The following is a 27,515-nucleotide window of genomic DNA, read 5'->3' as shown; positions in this document are numbered from 1 at the left end:
ACCACCCTCCACCTCATGATGCTTAATCGATGTAATCAAATTTAATTTGATGCAGGGGGAAAATGCACAGAAATAAATTATTTTTCAAGAATAATTAAATAGATTCAACATCTTTCTTCAACAGATTTGCAGACTGCACAGATGGTTCCTTCCCAAAGGAAAAAGTACTATAGCTTACTAGGGTATATTAGAATTAACAGTTACTATATACAGTAATGGACTTATATATATATTTTACATCAGATTAAAACTTTGGGTGTAAGAGTCAGATAATTATTTATTAAAAGCTCGACATTTTAAATGAGAATAAGAAAGAAAAGTATGTCTTTGTGCCCCCTTTTCCCTGTTCATGCCCTATCGGCCCCCCTGGCTAAACTTTGCTAGATCCGCCCCTGCACAGTTACCAGCCGTCAGCTGCATAGAAAAAGATCCTGGTGTAGAAAGTAATATTAAATAAATTCTAACAACAGCTTATCAAGGTTAAACGTGCTGCTGTTGTTCAGCCGCTGGTTTCCTCTTTCTGGTGCAAAGTGGGCCAAAAACAAAGAAGAGAGACGGACTCGCGACAGAAATGCCGATCAGCTGATCATTGATCAGTTTCACGATTGAAGTGGGAGCAGGAGAGAGAGAGAGAGAGGCAGTCGCTCCAGGTATTGGTTGTTAAGCTTAACGCTGGAATGCTTTACAAACATTCAGAGATGAACTTACACACTTGCTTTACTTCTCTCTGGGATAACTGCTGGTTTGGTAGCACACAGCCGCTCTATCACGTGACCACACTGCTGCAACGTGCTACGGTTATGAGCAGAGTTACGCCGTGTAGCGAGTTTTGTGAGGTGCTTTTTTGATATTTAATGGATCGGATTACATTTTTTATTTCTCGCCGATATCCGATCCAGGAATTTGGGTCAGTATCGGACCGATATGTAATATCGGATCGGTCCATCTCTATTAACAACACTTCTTGTAATGGTGTTGAAATCAGCCCATTGTTTATTTTCAAATGCAAAAAAACTGCCACCATCTGTTGGCAACTATGACACGTTTAGAATCTTATGACCACTTTGTCCTTTGATCCTTTGATCCTTTGATTCTAAAAAACCCTTAAATAGGGGTGAGACACAACCACTTTTAGTCCGTTATTCGCAGCATTTATGTTCGTAGCGTTCAAACATTCGCCAGAGAAATCTTTTAAAACATTTGGATCCTTTTGAGAGTGACAGTTTACAGATTCAAACATGTCTCAGAGAAAAAAAAATAAAGAAATCCTTGAAGAGAACGAACACCTGAAAATAAACCAGAGAGACTTGCAGTGCCAACTCCAAGACATGGAGGAGAAATACAGAGCGCTGCAGGCAAAGCTTGATGAAAGACCGCACACAAAGGAAGACTTTCTTCAAGAAAAAAGGCTACAGGAGATAAAACAGAAGGAAATGGATTTCAAGCTTCAGGACATGGAGAAACACAACAAAGGCTTGCAAATCAAGCTTAATGAAGCTCTCCAAAAAAATAAAGAGCTCCTCCAAGAAAAAGATCAACAGGACATGAAGCAGAACAAACTCCAAGGCACGGAGGAAAAATACAAAGCGCTTCAGGTAAAGCTTGATAAAACACTGAACAAAAATAAGGAGTTGCTTCAAGAACAAAAGCAACAAGAAATTAAACACAAACAAATGGACTGCAAGCTTGAAGACGTGCAGGAAAAATACACAGAGCTGAAAATAAAGCTTGATAAAGCACTGCAGAGAAATAAAGATTTCCTTCAAGAGAAAGAACAGCAAGACATGAAACAGAAACATCTGGATTGCAAGCTTCAGAACATCGAGAAACACAACGAAGGCTTGCAAGTAATGCTTGATGAAGCTCTGCAAAAGAATAAAGAAATCCTTGAAGAGAAAGAAAAACTGGACACTAACCAGAGAGACATGCAGTGCCAACTCCAAGACATGGAGGAGAAATACAGAGCGCTGCAGGCAAAGCCTGATGAAAGACCGCACACAAATGAAGACTTTCTTCAAGAAAAAAGGCTCCAGGAGATAAAACAGAAGGAAATGGATTTCAAGCTTCAGGACATGGAGAAACACAACAAAGGCTTGCAAATCAAGCTTAATGAAGCTCTGCAAAAAATTAAAGAGCTCCTCCATGAAAAAGATCAACAGGACATGAAGCAGCGCAAACTCCAAGGCATGGAGGAAAAATGCAAAGCGCTTCAGGTAAAGCTTGATAAAACACTGAACAAAAATAAGGAGTTGCTTCAAGAACAAAAGCAACAAGAAATTAAACAGAAACAAATGGACTGCAAGCTTGAAGACATGCAGGAAAAATACACAGAGCTGAAAATAAAGCTTGATAAAGCACTGCAGAGAAATAAAGATTTCCTTCAAGAGAAAGAACAGCAAGACATGAAACAGAAACATCTGGATTGCAAGCTTCAGAAGATCGAGAAACACAACGAATGCTTGCAAGTAATGCTTGATGAAGCTCTGCAAAAGAATAAAGAAATCCTTGAAGAGAAAGAAAAACTGGACATTAACCAGAGAGACATGCAAGGTGTGCAGGAACAACACCGAGCGCTGCAGGTAAAGCTTGATGAAACACTGCACAAATATCAAGAGCTGCTTCAAGACCAAGAACAACAGGAAATAAAGCAGAAAGAAGACAAAGAAATTCTCCAGGACTTTGAGAGGAAAAACCAAAACCTGCAAGAACTTTATAACAAACTGAACTACAAAACAACTGAACTGGAAGAGGAAAAGGAAAAGCTGCAAAACCAATGCTCAGAGATGCAGAGTAAGCTCAATGACATGCTGAGAAAAAACACAGAACTCGAGGAACTTTCAGACAACTTGAAGTGCAAAAACACTGAGATGCAGGTGCTAAAGCAACAACTGGAGAAGCCAAACGAAGACCTGCAGTGTACACTTCAAGAAATCGAGAGGAGCAGTCAGCAGTTGGAAGACACGCACAACAAATTCCAACAGAGTTATACAGAGCTGCACGAGGGAAAGCTAACGCAGGAGGCAACATCTAAAGAAATGAAAGAAAGGCTTGAAGACAAACAAGCCAAATTAGAAGAAGTGGAGAAAACATGCAAGAGACTTGAGAAGGAGAATGCAGAGACAATCGATCAGCTGAGAACCCTCATCCTTGAGAAAAAAGTGCTCGTGGAAAAGCTGATGGAAAAGAAGAAAAAAAGATTCCGCTTCTTCTGGAGGAAGAACACTCCTGCTTTTTCTTCTTTTTCTACTTTTTCTACTGCTGATGTCACCCTGTCTTCCTCCACCTCTGTCCCATCTTAATTTTCTCCTCTCCCTTTCTCTCCCTTTCTCTCCCTTTCTCTCCTGACACCTCTCCCTCCCCTGTCTCCCTTTACCTCCTAACACCTGTCCATCTCTCCCCCCCTCCCCCCCCCCCCCCCTCTCTCTTTTCACCCTCACCCCCCAACCAGTCCCGACAGTTGACTGCCCCCTCTAGAGCCTGGTTCTGTCATAGGTTTCTTCCTTTATAGGGAGCTTTTCCTATCCACTGTCGCACCTAGTGCTTGCTCAGAGGGGATTGTTGGGGTTTTCTCTCCTCTATCTCTTTCCTTCTTTCTATCCCTTTCCTTTCCCTTCTTCTTTACACCCCCCCCCCCCCCCCCCCCCCACACACACACACACCTTGCTATTTCCCAAATTAATAATAAACACAATTGGCAAAATTTTAAAAAGTCAGATCAATGTCTTCATTCAAGAATGAATTGTCTTTGTCATGGGGTCATGTGTATTTTGTGTTTTCCTCGGGCTGGTGATCCTTGCAGTCGTTGAGCCCAGGAGTCCAGATTTTTAGTGTTTTAATCACATTTAGTGTTACATTTTAGATCACAACAATAGGATATCCACAATTTAGGATTCAGGCATTTGTTTTTTTCAATATTGTAATCATTCTATGATTGCAGGTGTTTAGAGTTAATTCGTTGATTCAGATGATTAGGTTAATAGCTCGTTTAGAAAACCTTTTCATGATATGCTTAATTTTTGAGATAAGAATTTTGGGTTTTCATGAGCTGTATGCTAAAATCATCAATATAAAAACAATGAAAGGCTTGAACTACTTCAGTTGTGTGTAATGAATCGAAAATATATGAAAGTCTAATGTTTATCAGTACATTACAGAAAATAATGAACTTTATCACAAAATCATAATTTTTGGAGAAGGACCTGTACACTTTGACAGACATTGGAACTGTTAGCAAAAGGAAGAGTTACTGAATTTTACAGGAAAAAATATCATTAATATGTCCCAACTTCATGGAACAAAGATAAAAGAAAGTGAGGACAGGGCAGAGAGGTATTTGCATGATCAGCAAGAGCCATTTCATAAACTGGAATTCAAGGCTCACGTGTAAATTATATCGTAAACCAGAAGCACTCCACCACAGTAGTTCACTCTCTGGGCAGTATTTACTTTTAAGTGAAAAGCATTATATTCTGTTTATATTCATTGTGCTTTCTTTGTTCTTTTTAATCATACTAGAAGTTTGTAGTGCAGTAAAAATCTGATCAAGGTAGACGGACAGGTTTTCACTTACACAAGCATTACACAGTATTCATTTGTAAATAACTGGACACGAAAAACTAGAGATAAAAAAATGTGATATAATATTATACTGCGGTGTATTTCGAACAAACTAGGCAGCTTATTGTCTTTCTCTTGATGATACTTTCTTTTCTTTTTTTTAAAGGCTCAAACTATTTGTTATGAAAGCAAAACAAACAAACTGATGTTGTATAAATTGATTCAGGATTATTTACTTCGAGTCCAGAAATCATAGCTGTCTCATCAGATCCAGTTGTGACATTAGCTAGAGTTTCCGTGGAGGGTACTTGGTTCTGTATGACAGCAGGGCTTTTAGGTTGAATTCAAGCGCTTGAGTACAGTGGATGATTACTATACCTTTCTAATGTGACGTTGTTGTCCCTGGCTCTCTTTCTCTCCCTCCTGCTCTGTTCCTGTGCTACTGTGTAACTACCGCCCCTCCCCCCTCTTCCCAGCGTAAAGCACAAGGCTCGCATGCTGAGTGACGTGGAAAAAAAGTGCGAGATAGAGGGTGAGAGAAAGAAAAAAAAACAAAACACAGCTCGTGATAAGGAGCCGGCTCGCGTCGTTCACGTCAAAGAACCAGCTCTAAGAGCCATTTCGTTCGTGACCGACCCATCACTACTCTATTGCATTGAGATCTGAGACTGTGTGGAGGCTATTTGAGTAAAGTGAACTCACTCCAACGGGTAATACACTAGATGTTTCTTAAATGTGATGTTCAAGAAACATCAAGTGCATTAACTTTTTGAAGCCGCCTCTACTCTAAAGGAACATGGACATGGCCACCAGCAATACGCAGATAGGTTGTAGGGTTTAAACAATGCTCAGGTGGTAAGGGGTCCAAACTGTGCAAAGAAAATACCCCCAATATGATTACACCACCAGCAGCAGCCTGAACTGTTACAAGACAAGATGGGTTCATGCTTTCATGTTGTTTAAGCCTAACAGAATGTTGCAGTTCTATATTCATCAGACCAAGGCAGTATTTCTACTCTTCTATTGTCAAATGTTTCTGAGCCCATGTGAATTGTAGCCTCAGCTTCCTGTTCTTCGCTGACAGGAGTGGCACCCAGTGTGGTCTTATGCTAGTGTAGTTCTGCTTCAAGAGTTGACTCGTGTGCCCAGAATGGCCAGAGGTCGGGCCATTCTTCCTCGACTTCTGATATCAACAATAAGCATTCTAGAGATGGTTGTGTGGGAACATCTCAGTAGATCAACAGTTTCTAAAATATTCAGACTAGCCTTCCCGGCACTAATGACCATGCCAAATTCAGAGTCACGTAAATCACTTTTCTGCCACATTCTGATGCTTTGTTTGAACTTCAGCAGGTCATCTTGACCGTGCCTACATGCTTAAATAGACGACTGAGTTGCTGCCATGTGATTGGCTGATTACACATTTGTGTTGATGAGCAGTTGAACTGGGAAACTTAAGAAGGGGCTGGCAAGTGTATATTGCAATAGCATAGAGCTGGGCCTGCACAGAGGTAACCACTGAGGGGAGCCAAAAACCAATACTTGCAATTTGTAAGTATTGTTTGCATGCTTCTGTGGCTGCAGTGTTCTAGTAAAACAAAGGGTACTAAATATGCGTTCCAGTCTATTTCTAGTCCTAATTAATATTCATGTTCACAAAAGGTAGAAATATAACTTACTCTCAGGAAGCGCTCCCTCATGTTAGTGAAATTAACTCCCAGAGGGTTAGTAACCCTGTTACTACTGCTACCCTATTTTCAAGAAGGTCAAAATGCAATATTATAATGCAATTAAGAATATTCTATAAGTAATTCAACTTTTTCAGCAGGTTTAATTTTACTGTTAATTTTTTTACCTTAAATTGTCTATACAATAGTCCAGCCTTCTCATTCAGTTTCACATTTTTTTCACACAAACAAGGGAGAGAAAAATTAAATGCATGGCAACAAAGTTCTTTTGAGATTTCACAAGTAATCATCAGGTTAAACTGGGATTTGTAAAGAGGTGAAACCATGTCCACTGTGTATGGGGGTCAAACAGAATAATCATTCTTGTAATCAGCTTTTCTAAATGTATTTTTAACATGTTGCACTGCAAAGTAAAATGCCTCACATCCACTTTATTGGTGAATTTTCAGTCAAGTGTCAAGTTAATCTAAATACATATAAACTAGCAAGTGCCTTTTTATTTTATTTGTGTACTTATCTTTTAAATTTTAAAAGAAAGGAACCTTTTTTGAGTTTTTAGTGGAAAATAACTGACTAAATTACTCCCATTAATTGTTAATTGTATATTTACATGTAATATTTTCTTAATAAAACACATTCATGCTTATCTCTGTGTGTTTCCTTGTTTTTAGTTCATTTAATAATTAGATAAGTCGCATATTTTAAATACTACTTAGTTTAAGTAGCAAAACTTTGTGTAATAATCCATTTAATATGCTAGGGGGAAAGTGCCGTGATTGACCGAAGAGGGAATCAATAAAGTGTTCCAAAAAATAAAAATGTAGCAATAGCAGATTCATCCTGAATATGGGGCTTTTATTCCAGTTTGATTTTATAAAAAGCTCACAATGAAACTCTGGAAAGTCTAAATCATTTCCATCCATCTATATTGTTTACAGCGCCTCTCTCGTTGGATCAGTATAAAGATTCTATAATTAAAGCTTATGGGTTAAAGCCATGGGCTACCACTAGATTACTTACATGTATGCCTACTTGATAATTTAATAGAGAGACCAAATAATTTTTTCTGCTCTTCCAAAAAAAAGTAGTTTCAAATAGTCATCTGTCTTATAAAAACAAAGGAAAAAACACTTCAAGACACAGAATCAGTTGCTCCATGACAAGCCACGAAGGAAATATTAAACTATATTTATTGACATGTTTAAATCCAGCTATTTACAAGTTATAATAATGAGCAAGAAAAATATTCCACACTAGCACAGTTCAAGAACCCAACACTTTTTGTACACACTGGCGCTTCAAGAGCCAGTTATGTATGTTGCTCACTTGTACATGAAATAGCAATAGCCCTGTCTCAGGTGTATTTTGGCACAGTGATAAATCAACAGATTTGAGCTGATTTTTTTTTTCCATTTATTTTCCACAAGTTACATACAGATTACTTTACATTACTGCTGACATTACCCAAACCATAAATTAAAAAAAATGATGTTGTCATTTTAAAGAGACTGACTTTTGCATTCTGCTCCAAGATATATTTAAGAGAGAGGAACTTACACATATTCAACATTAAGGATGCATGTACGCGTTTTAAGCACTACTGAAATAATACTAAAATTATTGGTTAAAATAATCATATAATACCTGGTAGCAGAACAGCAAGGATTATGCTACCTTTGTTGGTAATCTGACTGCCAGATAGTATAAAACAGTAAAATAAATCTACATTTTACTGTAAATCATTGCAGGACTACTATGGATTTTAAAAGTAAAAGCTTCCTTCAAAAGTCAAATGCCAATCAAATGAAACTGGTACATTCGATCAAGGGAACAGAATGGGAAGTCTGAAAAATGAAGAGTTTCAAGAGGTGGGAAACATGCTGGGTTATATGCAGTTTCAAAGGGCCTAAAACCTCCACTGGAGGATCAAACTGTATGAGAGTTCAAAGAAGAGTTTGATAACATAAATACAAGGAATGGGAAAACAGAATCAGCACTTCAAATATCTCAGAACATCAAGGAACTCCAACAGAAGTCTCCGATTATGGGCTTCATTTTGGTTACTTAGATTTAATAGGTTTGATGATGTCAGACAAACATTGACATGTTAGTGACTGGACTACAAAACAGATCAATGAAAAGACTTCAGACCTCATTCTGTTGAGCGAGGTCTTCTGACACACTGTTGAACTCAGTGGCCCGAGTGCTCATCCCCAGATACTGCTTCAGGAACTCACTGAAACGTTTTTGGTTGTTCCACTTGCGGGCTGACTTCCGAATACCAACGAAGCCCCCATACCTCTTCTGGTAGGATCTTCCTGGAGACATGAGTCTCCTGTGGCCGTGCCTCCCTTTGACAAAGCCACCAAACCTTTTGGAGATTAGCGCTACATCTCCCTGCCCTGCTGCCACATCAGGGTCTCCTCCTTCCTGACCTTCCTCCTCCTCTGCATACTCATCCTCCAGGGACATCGCATTCTGGGAATTATAGGCAGCGTTGAGGTGATTTCCCTTCCCACCCAGATCCCTCTCCTCTGTATCAAGTCCATGGGTCACATGATCAACCCTTTGTAGTGCAATAGGAAGAAACAAACTTCCTTTCATCTGCTCGTCCTCCCCAGGAAACAGAGCCTCCACCTCCTCCTGAGATCGTTTCCACACTGAACCGCTTGGGGACAAGATTTGTGACAGCAGTGCTTCATGACAAAGGTCCCATGAGGAGGATGGGAAAACGCTGCTTTCGCACTCAATGAAACACACCTGACAAAGACAAAGACAGGAGATAATCTTAATGTCCCAGCTCCCAACAGAGGAGATCTTTGTAACAGACAAAAGTTTGCACATAAGGTAATCTCTCAGATAAAAACACCAAAATAAATAATGCTGCTGCATTTTAAAAAATGGATAAATAGAAGCATGCACATCACTAAATTCATATTCGTTTTGATGGTAATGTAATATCAACCAAAGATGGATTACAGTGAAGACTGAAGGCATTCTCAAAGTATTCTTGTCTGACAGTCACACACTTACATCATTTTACCAGTTTCCTCTTGATATCTGAGTTTACTGATGCTGATTCCCAGACATACAACTGACAACACAGCTGATGGCCACAAAATAAAAGGACAAGGTTTATGACCAGATCTGTTTATTTGTGGCTGAGCTGTTTATATCAGCTCTTAACAAATATTAAAATGAATCATAGTCATTGGTTTGCGCCATACAAAGCCATACACCTACTCATGCTGACACACTAATGACACTGACTAACACAGACTATTTGATTACTAAATTGATGCATTTTGGATGAAGCTGTGTCTCTCCCATTATGGCTCCTGAGAAATCCATGACACACAAAATTAGGAAATATAACTATTACATACAACTGAGAAACTGGAAAATGCAATGCATTGTTAGATGATTGGGTAATCTGAGTCCTGAACACGTCTACGCATTAAAAGCGTAGATATTTACACATGTGCCGCAGTATTAAAGCACCTGATTTGCTAGGGCTGCTTGAGTGGAAAGTCCTTAACTCGAAAAATGCCAAAATCAATAAGACAAAGGGACATTGATTGGATTTCTGTCCTTGTTATCACCTCTTTCTTCCACTTCAGCTGTTCAGTGGGCATTTGTGATGTGTCTGCCTGCCTGCCTGGGTGTCTGTCTCTCAAAGAACACTGACATACACTAATTTCTAAGATACCCCTAACCTAAAATACTACATGTCAAGCACTAATGCTCACCTCAGCCCAAACCCTAAGCCTTAAATCACATCTTCACCATTAAATAGGGAACCTGTTTTTCATCACCATACTGTGTTGATGCAGTATGGATGTGGATCCATTCTGTAACTGGTATGCTGGTTTGTGTTACTGGACTGCATCTGTCAAAATAAGATTGAGGATTTGAACATGTATTGCATGAAATACTGAGGTGCTTGGAGGGCTGCAAGATTCCCAAGTTAAATGGAAAGAAATTGAACATTTAAATTACCAAAGGAGTAAAAGGTGGTCAGCATAGCGTTAAATAACAATTTGTCTTTAAGCACTAGGCTCACTTGAGGTCCCTTTAAATACCACACCTGACCTAAGTACCTAACACTAACAGTTTAAAAGGTTATGTTTTAAGCCATTTGGACTTGAATGTCTTCTAGTGTGCTCCCTGCCAAAATTGACTTAGAAGCAGACATGCCATTAAGTGGAGAAAAACAACCACCAGGCATAAACACGAAGAGAAACATACATCTATCCCCAGGAATCAATTAGCCACAACAAATTAAAACTCAAATGCCAAAAGGGTAGTTTGTTGAGTCAGTCAGTGAGGGAGCTGTTGAGAGGATGAGATAAATACAGGGAGGTGGAGTGAGGAGTTTCCAGTTTATATTCACTAAATGAAAAGAATAGAAGTGAAGAGATTTATTTGGCGCTATGTGTTAGCTTATTTAATAATGTGAGAGAAGACCAGTTTTGCCTTCATGACATATCTGCTGTGCATTATTATGTTATTAATATTTCATAGTTGATGTGTAGCAAAACTGAGCTTCATAATAGTTTCATGATATTGTTGAAAAATTATTATGCATAATACCATCAACTACTGATTATATGGTTGATGGCAAATAATGAATAATTATTGATGTGAAAGTGAAGAACAGCAGCTACCTTTTAACTGCTCCCAGTTGACTCTTCTGTTGCCTTCACCTTTGTGACTATGCTCCACTCTTATAACACCAAGTGTGTGTGTGTGTTGATGTGTGTTGAGCCCTTACCATGGTGTTAAAACTGAGCTGTTTGGGCAGGATGTTGTTGCAAGACAGGCAGTCAGCCTGGCAGTCACTCTGTCCAGGATCACAGAGACAGAGCAGAAGCAGAGCCACCACGGTCTTCATGGTCCCACCTTCTGTTGCACAACAGGACAGAGCAAAGGCACGTGTTCAGTCCAACACTTTGATACTGAACTAACTACATCTCGGGTAACTTACATTCTGTAGTGTTTGGTGAGTGTGTAATTTTCAAACAATATCTGTCTTTGCAGAATAGCAGAGTAATATACTTCTATGTAATATAACATCAAATTGCTATGAAAAGTAGTTTCAGCTAAATGTGCAGTGATTAAGTCCGTATCTTCTGATATGTCATGGTTTGCCTTATTTTCTTGACACCAATAAGAATTTCTGCGAGCCAAATAAAAATTGAAGAAAGGGACAAGGAAACAAATCCCTGCTGAAATCATAACTGTATGTCTATCAACGAAGTTTTGTTTAATTGTGGTGTCCTGCTACATTACCAGTGTTGGGGAGTAACGGAATACATGTACCGCCGTTACGTATTTAAAATACAAAATATGAGTAACTGTATTCCGTTACAGTTACCGTTTAAAAAGGTGGTATTTAGAATACAGTTACTTTGTTGAAATAAATGGATTACACAGCGGTACTTCCCTGTTTCATATTGTCGTGGGTCAGGACTGTTTGGGTTTTGTTTGACAGCTACGTTCTGTTGTTCCAGGTGGCAGTGTTACGGTTGCCATGGTTACAGGGTGACGCTCTCTCTCTGCGTGTTTCCTGGGTGAGAGAGGCCTTTTTGTTGTTGTTGTGCTAAGCTAATAGGCAGAATGCTACCGGTATAGCTCTAAAGAATGTAGCATCATAGGCAGTGTAGTCCGTGCTGCAGGGAGAATGGACTGCCATACACGTTATGTGTCTGTGAGCGAGGGAGGGAGAAAAAGGAAAAATACGAGCTGTCATCGATCAAAAACGGGAGCTGGAAGCATGTTAATATAATAATAACCACTGCAGCCAAGTAGAGAGCCTGATGAGCCCAGTTGTAAGTAAGCTATTAAGACTCGACTGTACACTGTGTTCGTGTTTTCCTCCAAAAACAATAAGTTCTGTTGGAGCAGCCTTTCAACGCCTCTCTGTCTCTCGCTAGCAAAGTTGACCCAGACAACATGAACCTGCTGTATTAGTCAGAGGTCCCTTTACTACGGTTCAGAGCCGCGGACCTTCAGTAATAGTAATAAATCACAGCAATAGTACATTCATGTAGTTGTAAACAGCATGATAATATATTAAGTAATCCAAAGTATTCAGAATACGTTACTCTCATTGAGTAACATAACAGAATACGTTACAGAATACATTTTGAGACATGTATTCTGTATTCTGTAATGGAATACATTTTAAAAGTAACCTCCCCAACACTGTACATTACCTATCAGGGTATCCAAAATCAAGCATGCAGTGTAGTCTTTAAAAAGCACTTTGTGCTTGTTAAGCCCACAATGTCATTTTCAATTAGCAGCATAGTGTGTAGGCAGTATGAACACATGTTTTAAGCTAATGTGACAAGCTTGTTACAGAGTCCTTACTGTAACAGTTAGGGAGCAACATTGTCATAAATTTGGACTCGTGTTTCTGGCCACGAGGCAAATGTAATTGTAATATTCAGTCTCATTTAGCTCTGTTTTTTGTCTCAATAGTAGTTTTTTTTTTCACAAAGTCCTCAGGGAAATATCTAGCTCTGAAATTTCCCTCTAACTTCAGGTGCTAACTGTGTCTCTCTGACGCGGATATTGTACAACGTATCCAACACATTTTACAGGGTTTTCTATGGAAATATCTGCTATAGTTGATAATAGTACAATAAGAGAAGTTAGCATGAGACAAAGCTGTTTATTACTGTCATATTTTATAAATTAGATTGAGTTTTAGGTTGGGGTTTCTTTTTTACTTTCAAATATATTTTTGATGAGACCTTGGACTGAGCTTGCCAAGCTCATTATTCTAAATTCAGCTAAATACATTGACAAAAACCTCAGTAGGCCATTGATGAGGGATGAGGGAGCACTGACTGCATCCCTCAGTCAACCTGTCATCCCCGAAAAAGTACAGGAAAAGTGGTTTTGTTTAGATGAACAAGTTAGCCTGCCTCACTGACTCACTGACTCTTTAAGTTAGGATGTGTAGTTCCCATCATAGCTCTAAAATACCAGTCAATATAAAGCAATAGAGCTGAAGTAGCAAACAGATTTGTGCACCTTTTCTTGCAGTCCCACACATTTCACTTGGTCTGTTCTATATTACAATCTGTGTTCTTTCTAATAGTGACACTTCTTTCTATGTATTATATCAATAATAATGTTGGCTTTTCTTCTCAGTTTGGCGTTATGGTAATGACAGTATTGAATTTTTGAGCCAGAAATGATAATATTTGGATGAGAGGATAGTTATCTCCTGTAAGGATTGAAAGGTGCATTCACAGACTGCATGGATGCATTACATTTGACAGTTTTAAAATAAACATTCAAGAATTACTAGATAGTCCTTGATGTCCTTGACCACACCACTACTGCCATTTGTGCAATTAGTGTCATTGTGTCACACAAACATATAGCTACTATTCAATCATTGGTGTGCTAAATACCTTTGATTAATATCACAGTAATAATACATAGAACTGAAAGTCACTTTTAATACAAATTACTTTTTAAATAACATTTTAAATATTACTGATACTAATAGCTTGAACTGATACTAATAGCACGGTGGCACGGTGATTAGCACTATTGCCTCACAGCAAGAAGATCCTGAGTTCAATTTCACCATCAGGGGTCTTTCTGTGGGGAGTTTGCATGTTCTCCCCGTGTTTGCGTGGGTTCACCCCAGGCACTCCAGTTAGTTAGCAGTTAGTGGGGTTGGGTTAATTGGAAATAGGGGTGAATGTGAGTGCAATTACTTGTCTTTGTCTATGTGTTAGCCCTGCGACAGACTGGCGACTTGTCCAGGGTGTACCCTGCCTCTCACCCTTAGCCAGCTGGGATAGGCTCCAGCAACCCCGTGACCCCGAAAAAGGATAAGCGAATGGATGGCTGTTTTAAACTTTTACTAGCTTCTCATCAATGTGTGATTTGCACTAAATACTGTGTAGGCCAGACAAGAGTTCAAGAGGAAAAACAACACAGCCACATGAAAAAAAGAAATACTGAATGAGTCTAAGCGATAAATGAAACGGCGTTCAGAGAGGGACAAAAACAAAATAAAACAGTTTGACCTTATTTTGGTAGGAAGAGTCTGGCAAGTCTGACGTCAGAAACACAATTACGGTTTTCGTCTCATTAAACAAACTCGTTAACTCCTTTAATTGATGCCTCAATAATGCCTCCGGCAACAAACTGAGTCATTGTTTCTTGATGACAAACAAATTTGAACTCATATGCACAAAACAGTGGAACACACACACTTACACAGCACACAAGCATACATGTCCACACTGTATCTGTACTTCAATACATTAAAACAGACAGTAGAAAATGCAACTTTAACGGCTGGTTTAAATTATCTATTAAAACAGCTTAAAAAAAATTTAGAACTAATTTGTCTTCAGTGAAAAACTTATTTAATGTCTTAGAAATCTGGAATTTATTCAGGGTAATTAAAAAATGATAGAAATGTAATTGCAGTACAGTTCAGTCCAGTCTCTAACAACTCATGAAAAACAATAGCTCTGCAAAATTAATCAGCCTTCTCGTGTGCAAACAATAAAAGTGTGTGTCAAGTCTTTAATCTGATGGGAAAGAGGGCGGGTTTGCCAGTGAAGGACAAAAGAACATCACAGCTGTTTTAGGCAGGAATGTAAGACAGATGGCACTGGATTTAGACAAACAGCTTGTGCGCATTCATGTGGCCGCAATACATCTCATTCTCCATCCTCCTGTCACTGAATCTGTCCCAGCTTGTTTTCCAAAAGCAAGAGGATAATGTGCAAAGATAGCCACATTTCTCTACTGAGATGTGGTCAGAAGAGTATAACACAGGCGAGCCACATATCCTTAATTTAGCAGTGAGTGAAGATAATTAAAGATGTACTCTTTGTTAGATAAACTGGTTTTATCTAATTACCTGGTTTTATCTCAGTTATCTCGTTTATTCAGCCATTTGCATGGCAGCAACTCAGTGCATTCAGGCATGTAGACATGATCGGTGCAACCCCTGAGCATCAGAAAGGGAAAGTAAAGTGATCTTGAACGTGGCATGGTTGTTGGTTTATTTCATAAGTGTTTGATCTACTGACATTTCTCTGGACAAAAATGCTTTGTTGATGCCAGAGGCCAGTGCAAGAACATCTCAGAGTGTGTCCAACTTGAAGCAGATGAGCTACAGCAGAAGACCACACAGAACTGACATCCTATCATATAGGAACAAGAAACTGTGGCTACAATTGACATGGCCTCACCAAATCTGTACAATAGAAAATTCTTAAAAGGTTCTGATGAGTCTCGATTTCTGTTGTGGTATTCAGATGACAGGGTCATAGTTCTGTATAAACAACATGAAGGTATGGATACATCCTGCCAACTGCTGGCGGTGGTGTAACGGCGTGGCGGATATGTTCTTACCTCAAACAGGTAAAAAGCTTTCTTCATCTTTCAACATCTTGCCTCTGTTTTAGGAATACTAATGCATGTCCTTCTGTAATGCTGGATTTTAAATTATGTTTTATTTGCTTGTAAAATGGTTGCATTCAGACAAATCCATCTTCTCTACCTATTACCAGATGGAATAATTGAAATAAGAAAACAGTGAGCTTTTACCTTTAAACAAATCACATCTGGTTAAATCATGTTCATCAGGGTGAAACCATGTTGCTGCTTTCTGAGCTGAGCCTTTACTATCTCAGTTTTAATATTTTAGTATACTATACCGCTATACTACTACTAAACATTAGTAGTTATGCTTGCACCAAATGACTGCATTGCTTTTCAAGCCAATTTTCCATGTTTCAATTAAGGATTAATATTATTGTAATTTTATTTTATTTATGAATCACAACTTTATAATTTTGTTACAGTGAAAGTCAGAGGGTGAGCTTCCAGCCGTCCATGCCTCAGTCTATTTTATTCCATTTATTCTAGGTTGGGCAATGGTGGTAACAGTAAGTAAATATCCTTCTAACCAGAAGGACCTAGAAACCATTTTCCAGGTCCTTCTGGATGATTCTCACACATTCAGTCTAGATTAGATACATAATCCCTCCAGTGAGTTTTTGGCCTGCCCCAGTGTCTCTTCTGGGGTCTAGATAGACAAGGTTTTTTTCAGTTTGACGTGCCTGGAAAACTCCCAAAGGCATTCAGAAGGCATTCTGATGAGAAGCCTGAATCAGATCAATTGGATCCTTTTGAAATCATAGCAGCAGCTTTACTTTAGGCTCTAGATGTCTCAGCTCCTCACCATACTGTATCTCTCAGGCTGAGTCAAGTCACACTAAAGGAAACTCCTTTCGCCCATTTAAATCTGCGACTTCATTCGTTTGGTCACTTCTTAGAGTCGATGACCACAGTTGAGGGTTTAAACATAGATCGATCAATTTAATGTTTTTATCACAATTTCCAGTTGCTGGTAGAATATTTCACTTTAGACTGACTGACCAACAGAACAGTCGCAGAGTTATACATCTATACATTACTACTTCAACTAAGTCAAATGTCTGTGTTTCGGAAAGGTTTAGATGATTGATGATGTTCAGATGATTCCCTCTTTCACAAGTTTCAGACAAAATAAGGCAACTGGCTAACCCTGTCAGAATAATATGATAAGTATTCTTAATTTTGTAAAAATTCAAATATGCTTGGGCAGCTGTCATTGGAACGAGCACCCATAGTGCTACACTTTAGGGAACAGATGACTATCCTATCTGGGCTAACTCTCTCACTGGCGAAGAACTAAGGCCCGATTTGCTATCCAGAATATACCAGAAGAGGATGAACACAGCCTGATAGCACTCACTCAGGATATTGGAGTACAGATATGTGTGCAAACAGAGGAGCCCTGAAGGTAGTGTTTATCTATATTTGTCTTCTTTTCTAAATTGTTCAAAGCTCTGTAAAAATGAAGCACAGTGTGGATTTATTCTCAAGTCTGCCATGTTCTCTTGAGTGCCTGTTAGACTCAATTATTCTGCTTTTAATTAACTGATTAACCACTAAATAAACCAGTTAATTAAGTCATTACTGTGTGGCACTGTGCTGAGGCGCTACTGATGGATGTCTGCAGTCAAAATGAATAACTCCAGCCCCCCGATGAAAGAAAAAGCATTTCTCATTAGTGTCCAAACCTGTTATTTCTCACTGGTTCTCAAATTGTGGGTCGTAAAGTCAATGAAGGTCGGGGTGTGGCGAGCTAGGAATAATATGAAGTGAAGCTAAAACATTTTTTGGAGGAAATAAACACTGAATGGTTGTTTCAGCAACCTCTATGTAATTAAAAATGTAATGGTATGCATTTTCTTTCATTTTCTATAATCAATAAATATATTTTGACACAGGAACATAAGTTTGTACTTTGAAAATATGTTTGCACATTTATTTAAATCTATAATCTTCAGAATCTTCGAAATTACATCGAGGAAACTAGAAATAAGTGCTGTTAAGGTTAAAGAAGGTTAAAGAAAGGCTTAACTGTATATTCCAGTCTAATTTCTGGTCTTGTCATCCAGCCACATACACCTCACTATAAGGACAGCCCTCAGAAATTCTCAAACTATCTCACATCGTATTATCGACTGTTTCCACCAGTGTTTCTCCCCATTATTGCCATTTTCTCATCAAGAATAGGAAATAAAAAATAAATTACTCCCAGCCTGAAGTACGGCTTAAAGCCGGATTATTTACGCGTGGCTGATCGGGGAGCAATGTGCATCCGTCTTGGAGTTGCAGATTATCGGGTAACTTATGTAAAGACCACAGTATTGGCAAATTTGCGTCAGTGCACCACGTCAGGGTCTCCGCTCGGCTGTAACTTTCCTCACTTTTTGTTTCCTCTGTGATGCCAGACACACTGTAGATGTGCACATGCACAAATGGCATTACAAGGCTGTGTGAGTTTAACTGTTGTCTGCCAAATGATGATGCGATGCTGATGATATGATTGCAATGACTCTGTTGTGTGGTAATGACTGGCTCTGAGTCTCTACTAGAGACAATGCTCACTTTATGAACTGATGTGACAACCGCCACTTGATTTTAAACGTAAAAATTTGACTTGAGGAAGATGATGGACCATAAGTATAAAGGGGCAGCAAAATTGTATGAGTATAAAACAGATTACTATCCTCGGGAAGACAGTGCATAGACAGTTCATGCAAAGTGTCACAAGCTACCTCTCTAATATAATTTTCTTAGCCTGCCTTGAATTTCCCCGTCTTATCTTTCTTTAACTTACTCTGCTACTTCACTGGCTGCTTTTATTGTAAAAAAAAAAAACCAAACAAAAACAAACAGGTGCAAAACAAAGTTGTAGTGAATAGTTTCATCATGTTTTATTATTTCATTATAGATATGTAAATTTATTATATTTATGTTTATGTCAGTGAAGGTTCTCAGTCATCCAGGTCATCGTAGTCAAAGGAGCTTGCAAAGAAAAGCGTCTGGACTTCTTTAAGTTACTTGAAGATGTTTCACCTCTCATCCGAGAAGCTTCTTCAGTTTCACACCCAGTTTCACACCTTGGCTCAGGCGATTAAAGGATCATCAGGGGGTCCTTTTGTCCCTCCGTGGGGGGATACTCCCACTAGGTTTATATCTGGGACTCTCCACCATTTGACCTTAGAACTGAAGAAGCTTCTCGGATGAGAGGTGAAACGTCTTCAAGTAACTTAAAGAAGTCCAGACGCTTTTCTTTGCAAGCTCCTTTGACTATATTTATGTTTATAAATATATGATTCTATGTAGACATAGTGAAAATAACCTGGTGAATTTTAAACTCTTGTTAAGAATGATGAAAAAAGATTATTCTGGATGTGCTGAACTTAGAACTGCTGATCTACTGAGAAAATGGTGTGAAAAAGCAAAACTGTCCAGTGAGCAGCAATTCTCTGGGTGAAATTGCATTGATGATGACCGAGGTCAGAGGAGAATGGCCAGACTGCTTTGAGCTGAGATGGCCAATACAAGGCAATACAAACTCAAATAACTTGCCATTACAACCAAGCACAAGAGCAAAAGAGCACCTCTAAGCCCACAACACATCAAGCTTTGAAGCTGAGAGCAACAGAAGACCACAGCAGGTACCATTACTGTCAGCTGAGAAGAGGCAACTGAGGCTACAGTTCATACAGGCAAAGCTGGAGAACAGAAGACTGGAAGAATGTTAGCTGGGCTGATAAATCTCAAACTCTGCTGCAATATTCGGATTGTACGGTCAGAGTTTGGAGTAAGCGTGGAACCATCCTGCCTTGTATCAGGTTCATCCCTTTACAGCCACAGTGTACCCATCTTCTGATGGCTGCTTCCAGCAGGATAACGTGCCATGTCACGAGGCTTAATTCATGGATGGATGGCTTAACACATCATCGATGTGAAGCTGACGAATCTACAGCAACTGTGTGACACTATTATGTCAATATAGACCAAAATCTCCGAGGAATGTTGAATTTCTCCTAAGGGACAATAAAGTATGTTTTAAAAATAGTAACTGGTGTAATATGTCACGTTAAATTTTCATGCGACGCGTGCTTAAAGCATTTTTTTTACACTCTTCTGAATCCTTAGTTATGTACAGATTATTTTATGGGCTAATTCAACTCAAATGACTTCTTTACAAGGAGTAAAATCCTTCCAACTCTTCCAACAAGGAGTGAGGACGAGCAATTTTAAAGAAATATTAAATAACTGTAGTGAAATCACGATGTTGGTTTTATAAGCTGATGAGTCGATTTGACAGGTAATTAAATGTTGTTTAGTCTTCTGCCTGCAGCCAGAGTACATTTTCTGTCAGAAAAGAGACTGTGAGTGACAACCTGTCCCAGCCCACTCAAAATACATTGTGCTCTTTGTTGTAATATTGATGTCTAACTGGCAAAATGGCAGTGTGGTCATTGACGTGACACGTTTCAGGAGAGCAAATAAATCTTGCACATCAATACATGATTCCTCCTTATGCCTACGTGCACTCTTATACTCCCCTGTTATCAACTCTTCTTTTCTTTTAAGACGCAGTTTCAGTGTCTTTTGTTCTTTTCACTCTTTATGCTGCTATTTTTTTTCACTTGCACTGTTTTGCTTCCCACCAAAACAAGACAACATTTCTACTACAACTTCTTGCTTTTTCTGCATGTATGTCTCAGTATCAGTGTTCCAAAAGCTATAACTCATCTGTGTGAAAAACAAGGTTTAACACTAAGTTATTTCTTTAAACTTTCTCTTTCGTGGTCAGTGGTCATGTCAGTTGCACCATTACTGATATAGTTTTGTGATTGATGCATTTGTGATTCAATAAAGCTCAGATTTGAGGAAACATTTAGAAAAAGACCTCAAGTTTTGTTTTATTTGGTTTTTTGGGGGGGAGGGGGTCATGTTCCCTGTCAATCAGACTGAGTGCGACGTAGCAGCTGAAGCCATTAACAGCAGACACGCTAAGCTAAATCAATTTCCTTTCTCAATGCATCTAATCACCTGAAGTCAATTGACGTTGTAGAGGTGACTGACACATACTTACACAGAGGTCACACCAGACTGGTTTCCCAATGATTTTTCTTGTTATTATTGCACTTTTTTCAAGTTATTACAGAGATTCACTGACAGATGACTGAAATGAACAGGTTGAGTTGTGGCTCAGACTGCACGCCCTATAACCCAAATTTCCTCAGTAAATTACTAACTCCTGAACATGGATATACCAGACATAATTTCCCTTGAACTTAATTTACACTTTGATCTGTAAAGTCAAAGCTGTAGATCAAGTTCCTTCAAAACCAGATTTTTTTTCCTCTTTCACTGCCTACCGATTTACTACAGCATGATGTCTTTCACAGTAATTTGTAGTTTTTAAAATCTAAATGTTAAAATGATTTGTTAATAAGTTTAACAAATGTTTATCATTTGTTAATAATAAGAAAATTTTACTGTATAGTGGTTACCTGTTTATTTATTCATTTTTAATCTTTTCTTGTTCTATATTATTATGACTATGTTAATTTAATTACAACATTAATTAAAATCTAACAGATTCAAAAGGTATAACAGGCTGCAGGAGGTGATTGAGGTGGATATGAGACACATATCACACATCCTGCCTCCCATAACTGGCTCTTATTAGGCAACAAATATAAAAATAAATAATTTTGCCTGAAGCTTGTACAAGCGTCATGCATAATAGCATAGAAACGTATCATGTTTCAAATCTTCCTCATATCAAAATGTAGCAGCAACAGATGTAGCAGGAACTACAAGTAAATATTGCAATGCAAGATTGAATAGTAAATATATTAACAATTATTTGTTGCCTGCCAAATGCACTAATGATCAAAGCTTTGTCGTTGCTGTAATAGATAAAAAATATATATAATCTAATTGCATTTATGCCTTTCTGCTCTTGCAATTAAGTTTGAGGAAGCATGCAATTTCAAGGGAGTAGGCTCATCATTTGCCACTAAGAAGGTCACATCCAGGTCTTTTAATATATCCACGTGTTAAGACAGAGGGAAAGTATGGAGACTGTATCCAGACAGCAATAATCACGACTTTCAGGTTTTTCTTGAGTAGATATCGAAGAAATTAGGTAACCTTAAGTAGGGTTTTCTTGCTCAACAGACTGTATCTGACATGAATCATTTCTATTTGGTGTTGAAACAGAGGGGAAAAGTGGAACACAGCAAGACGATAAGGAGAGGTGTCTGTGAAGGGATAGATAAGCATAAAAGGATGGCTGGAGATCCTGCTGTGTTAGGAACATTGTATCTTTGGATTAAGTCCACACGTTCACAGGCAGTTCAATGCTCCTGTCAGAGATGTGTACACCGCCACTATGCCGTGTGACCTGTGATCCAGCAATCATTTCCTCATTCCATTTTCCCTTTCTACCCTAAATGAGAATGTTTTGTGAGTGTTAACGACGTGTATCCATATAGAATAGAATAGAATAGAATAGAATAGAATAGAATTAGAAAAGAACATATACAACGAAATTGTAGGTTCTTCACACAAACTGTGCTGGAATAAAATATATATATCTCACTATAAAAATAATGATATTGTGGAATGTATTTAGTGATAGGAAGAGAACTGTGGATTAGAAGGGATTTACAAGCCAGGAGAAGCATTATATTTGATGCATTTGGCTGAAGGCGTGAGTTGAAAATAGTTCCAATAGGGATAAGAAATGTAAGAAATTTTCTTGTCTGAATAAAAACTGAGAAATTAAACTTGCAAGACAAGCTATGTCATGAACAAAAAAGCTCAGAGCTCTGTGAGTGAGCCTTCTTTTGTCTCTTTGGATTGATTCTACGATGTTTAAGATAGCTGTCTTAGACATTTCAAACATTTTGTTTGCAATTACAGTTTGTTTTGAAATCCCATCTCTCTCACTATCTCTCATTGTCACTTTGGCAGTGTTTGTCAGGTTGTCTGCAGGTACACAATGAAATCGCCCACAAAATGAAAGGATGCTCATCACTACAAGATTATGTGTTTCACAATGGTACAACTGAGCTACAATATAAACCTCATTTTGCATACATCAGTATCTCTGAATACAAAAGCGTGTTTACCTAAAACCACCCACACCAAATCCTCAACTTCTTTTCAAAGTATTCCTCAAAATTTAAGCATTACATTTTTATAGTGTTATTTAGTGTTCATGCAGCCTCACCAAAGACATTACTTATATGGTTTTATTCAGTCAATGCAAAACTCCTGCAACGAGACAGCTATAGGAACATCTTGTACCCTGATCTGTTGTACCCACAGGAAATTTTGCTGTGAAGTGTAAGAAAGCAGACGCTTATTTATTATTATTTTTATTCTTTTTAATAGCACTGTCTGTAAACATATTCCTGAAGATGAATATAAACTGACACAAGACCAAGGATTAACAGTTGTTAAAAAGGTCTTTAAACAAAAGTTTACTATAGAAAATTCCATCATCAGTGTTGCCTTTGTTTAAACAATTTCTTTGAAGGTCAAAGGAAAAGTGTGCACCAGGCTAAATATAACCTTAGGCTAATTATTAGGCTAAGGTTATAGGCTAAGATATATTCAAGTTTGTTATTGACTTTATAAAGGTTTTTTTTAAGAGATTGAATAAGTGTAGCTCTTAGTGATCAGTTTATTAAATGCCTAAAGGCACAGGAAGAATAATATTAATAAACTATGTAAGAAGGAGGCTGCTGCTATTTCTACTTCTACAGGTATTAGTACTACTAATGCAAATAAAAGACAGAAAAATAAGATTCATGTTTAAAATTGATTGATTAATAATTAGTTACAATGATTAATAGTAAATTAATTATTACATTTGTTATTTAGACAACATGATTCATTAATTAAAGAAAATTAAAAACTATAATGGATGATGTATGTGTCATCAAATTGTCATTTGATAAATTTGATAAAAGATCCAACCATTTTAATCAATCCTATTTAGCTTGATTCATTACTCCAGCTCTTGAACGGGGTAATAAAGAGCATTGAAGTCTGGAGCAAAACGATGGGCCAGATGTGTCCAGGTGCCTTACATGTCAATAAAATCTATTTATATTACTCAATTTAACCTTTTAGTCTCTATATTTTATAAAGGGAGCTGAACAGCTGGTTCTGAATGACAACAACAAAACAAGCTTGAGACTTATTCACAGGAGTTGTCAGTAAAACCCTTGATTTCTGAGCCGCTACCTTTTAAAGTAGCAATGTTCATTCCAAATTACACCAGTGACTCAAAATAAGCTGAGAGCAGTCTATAAGTATCTACTACATGAGAGCTCATACTGGTTAATGTTCATGTAATTGCTTTGGTCATAATTAAGCCAAAGTATTTTTACTTTAATGAAGAATGTGGCAGAAGCTGTCATTAAAAACAACATAACCTTCAGGCAAAAAAAAATCTAAAAATATTCCTCTGATGAAGGGAGTTCTGCAAAATCTTACCCTCATTAGGCAACATGAGCTCATCCAAATTACCTTTCATTACTTCAGATGAACCCAAACAACATATTCCTGCAAAGATTCCCCTTTCATTCCTGGATCCTATCAGCTGTGAATCAGAGCTTGATGATTAAAGACAAATCATGACCAGCAATTTATGACCTTTCTATTTGCTACCTGCCAATGTGCTTACAAATTAAAATGCATGTGTACTCCTCAGATGCAGTCTCTTCACGTCATGCTCTGTGTTCTGTACATAACTTTTTGCTTTTGGAACACTGAGGTCTGTAGCTGTTCTTTAAGAGCAGATGCATTGACTCTATTGAACACAAAGTGTTTAACCTGAGGTACTGTGTTAACTCACACTGTCACTTACATTTTGAGATATTATATATATTTTTTCAGTGAGATTAAGCTCAAATGTCAGAAGGTAACGACACAGAAGTAATTATTACTCAGTAATTATTAAAGTAATTATCCTGGGAGACTCCAGCAGGTGTGGGTCACAGAGTAGCAATGAAGACACGTACTGACTGGGATAATAAAGCTTTACTCTTAAAAAGGACTCACTGGTTTCTTCTTTCTCCTGTTTATCTTGTATTTTCTGCTAAATTTAGATTTCATCTTTTGGGCTGTCTAAACAGGGCTTGCAATGCAACATCACTCACCCTTAAAGGAACTAAGACGAGTCAAATGAATGTAAATGTATAGTTTCTATGGGGTTTCTTCAACAATACACACAACAAACGGTTAGTGCATGACAATACTGAGAAAAATACAAAGGAAAATTCTTTATATAAAGGTCAGAGGTCAAGCAGTTTCTTTTTCTCCTGTACTACTCCCTCCTGCTCGCCAAGGATTCCTTACCTGTTCTGGGGCTACCAATAGGAGGTCCCTTGGGTGAATGCAGTTTGTCAGCGTATGATTCCTTTCTTCTGTCTCAGTGTGGCGTTTCTGGCTACGTGGAGGCTGGAGGCAGCTGCTCTTATAGGGACCCACCCCTCCACTTCAACCTCCTCCTTCTGCTTGTCTCTCTTTCTCTCTCACTCTCTTTCTTTCAAAAATCCCTCTTTCATTACTTAGAGAGAGAGAGGGATGGACAAGGGAGGAGGAGGCAGAAGATGGGGGAGCAAGGAGGAGTCAGGAGGTAGAAGCAGGGCTGCAAGGAGAAGACGAAGATAGACGAGAGATGGTAGATAAAAAAAAACTAATGGACAACGTGTGTGGGAAGATGGAGAGGCAAACAAAGCTGAGAAGAAGGGAGAAAGACGTAAAGAGGAAGGACGGAAGACATATGTCTGCTGTGTTGTCATTTTCGGAAAATTGACGTCAATACATTTAAATACTAATAAAACAGAAAATACTAATACATTTAACTCAAAGATTAAAAATATATAATATTCTTCTTTCAAAAGGTATTCTACAATTAATTGATACTATAATTACAACTACTACTGCTTCATTAAAAAATGCATAAATAAAAAGTTAATTTCAAAAGTTTAATTGCTTTGGAATGGCTCATCCTTGGTATATGTAAACGTGATCCTTCCCATGCCTGCATCACACTTCTGCAAGATGAATTCCATAAATGGGGACTTCAAATATCTTCTTTTACATACTCTATGTATATTTAACTCTTAAACAAATGAAATAATGTGGACACAGCCCCCCAAGTCTCTTATTCTGATGTCTTTGCACATACATATTCAGTTGGTTCAGATTTTTTTCAATTTTTTTAGTCATTTTGTGTTTCTTTTAGGACACAGATGTCGATCACACTGTGCAACAGGTTGCACTTCGTCCTCCAATATAGTTGTTACTATTAACTGATTCTTGTATTAAACATAGTTACAGTTTCAAATAACATATGTAAAAGTAATCGCTGTGAACCAATAGCTCAGGCTGCTTTAAACACTGTGTTTCAAACGTTTTTTCTCCATAGACTTGGATCTGTGTGATATTAATTAACCAATTATCTCAGGCATACAGTCGTGGCTGTGAGAACATAAGCCCCGCTTGCTTTTCAAATCTTTGGTTTTGCCAGTCAGAAGAAACCTGACTTAAAGGAAAAGCCTTAAAAGGACTGGAGCAGAAATGGCTTGTTTCAGACAAAGCATGAAGTGAGGGGCCAATATAGGGTTAATAAGGAAGTATGGATAATGCAAAGCTTCTCTAGTAGAGTGCAAGAGTAAAAAATACAAAGCTAGTCAAGAGCATATTAGATCTATTTTAACCCAGCTACGACAGCTGCAGGGATCAGAGGTCTCATTTTCTGACTAACAAGCTATCTCACTTCAAAGCTGCAAAGATCACAGTAGCTTCCTAACACACTGCTTGACAGACGAATGAATGAGTCTAATCAGCGTCATCACCTTAAATTTATATTGCTGTTTGCTACCGCTGAGTAACCTAAAGTGAACACCACAGTCCAGGATAGTGCATCACTGTTCTCTTCCAGATCCATCTTAACATCTGTCCATATCCCACAATATTCCTGGTGTTTATTTTAATACATGGTATATATATATATATATATATATATATATAATATTTAAGCCAAAGCCAAAAATCTGTAACATGTTACTATTTCTATAACATAAAATACAAAGAAAGTAATTCACAGGGAAACAGTGATCCAAACAGTCTTGCTTAATATTTCATTTGAGCTGTTTGTTGTTTATTATCATTATATGAATGAACTCCACCACCTAAGTACTCTTACTTTGTTATAAAAAGAGATAAAACGTCATATTTAATGCGCAGAGTTGCTTTGAGGAGAGGTTGGAGGACATGTGACTGTCACTCCTCCACTATGTTGTGGGAGTGACAGTCAGATGTCCTCCAACCTCTCTTCAGGCAGTGGCAGGACTGCATTACTGTCACTCTGCTCAAAAAAAGAAAAAATATTCTGGGCTGAAAACAAAAGAATCACGACAAGCGTGTATTTGAGAGTTACTTATTATGTGTCCGTCCAGCCTTCATTATGGGGAGGATGTGTCCTGTTTCTCTCTGATTAGGGCTGCTCTGCTTTGGCCATGCGTTCGCCTGTCGATGGAGGATGGAACACAATGAAACACAGTATCGCAATAAAGAAATAAACAAGTGTGGAAACAAGATACTGTTAGGATTACTGTTCTGAAAGGACCAATCAAATGCAGGACACGGAAAGAGGCAGGTTGCAGTACCGAAGCTGTGCTTTACCTTTAAGCTAATATGAAATCAAAATATTACATTAGCATAGGGAGTGAGGATGTACATTAACACAAATTAGAGGAAATTAGAAATGTCAATTTAAGACCTAAAAAATGTAGTAAAAAGCACTTTGAGAAAATTGCTATATAAGTTCAGATC

General features: G+C 38.1%; 2 protein-coding genes across 2 annotated transcripts; one reads left to right on the top strand and one right to left on the bottom strand.

Annotated features, from left to right (window-relative positions):
* The first annotated feature begins 770 nt into the window (after nt 1–770).
* On the top strand, nt 771–3,623 carry LOC148106280 (uncharacterized). The gene has a single exon (XM_087843890.1). The coding sequence runs from the start codon at nt 1,239–1,241 to the stop codon at nt 3,297–3,299; it is 2,061 nt and encodes a 686-aa protein (XP_087700016.1). The 5' UTR covers nt 771–1,238; the 3' UTR covers nt 3,300–3,623.
* Nucleotides 3,624–7,417: 3,794 nt separating this feature from the next.
* Nucleotides 7,418–25,115, bottom strand: pnoca (prepronociceptin a). Its single transcript, XM_006779724.3, has 3 exons — nt 25,032–25,115; nt 11,020–11,150; nt 7,418–9,005 (listed from the first exon to the last, which is right to left on the bottom strand). Exons 2-3 carry the CDS (start codon nt 11,137–11,139, stop codon nt 8,391–8,393), a joined length of 735 nt encoding a protein of 244 aa, XP_006779787.2. The 5' UTR covers nt 11,140–11,150; nt 25,032–25,115; the 3' UTR covers nt 7,418–8,390.
* Between the last annotated feature and the right edge of the window lie 2,400 nt (nt 25,116–27,515).

The sequence above is a fragment of the Neolamprologus brichardi genome, chromosome 1 (genome assembly GCF_056152115.1).
Source record: "Neolamprologus brichardi isolate AB-2024 chromosome 1, ASM5615211v1, whole genome shotgun sequence".
NCBI lineage: Eukaryota > Metazoa > Chordata > Actinopteri > Cichliformes > Cichlidae > Neolamprologus > Neolamprologus brichardi.
The sequence above is the reverse complement of the archived record's forward strand: the minus strand, read 5'-3'. Positions and strand labels throughout refer to the sequence as shown.

What these genes read in the sequence shown, in the direction of transcription:
- pnoca (XM_006779724.3), bottom strand. Translation starts at nt 11,139, where the DNA reads ATGAAGACCGTGGTGGCTCTGCTTCTGCTCTGTCTCTGTGATCCTGGA. An exon ending in AGCTCAGTTTTAACACCATG is followed by an intron (nt 9,006 to 11,019) that starts GTAAGGGCTCAA and finishes TGTCTTTGTCAG; the next exon opens with GTGTGTTTCATTGAGTGCGA.
- LOC148106280 (XM_087843890.1), top strand. Translation starts at nt 1,239, where the DNA reads ATGTCTCAGAGAAAAAAAAATAAAGAAATCCTTGAAGAGAACGAACAC.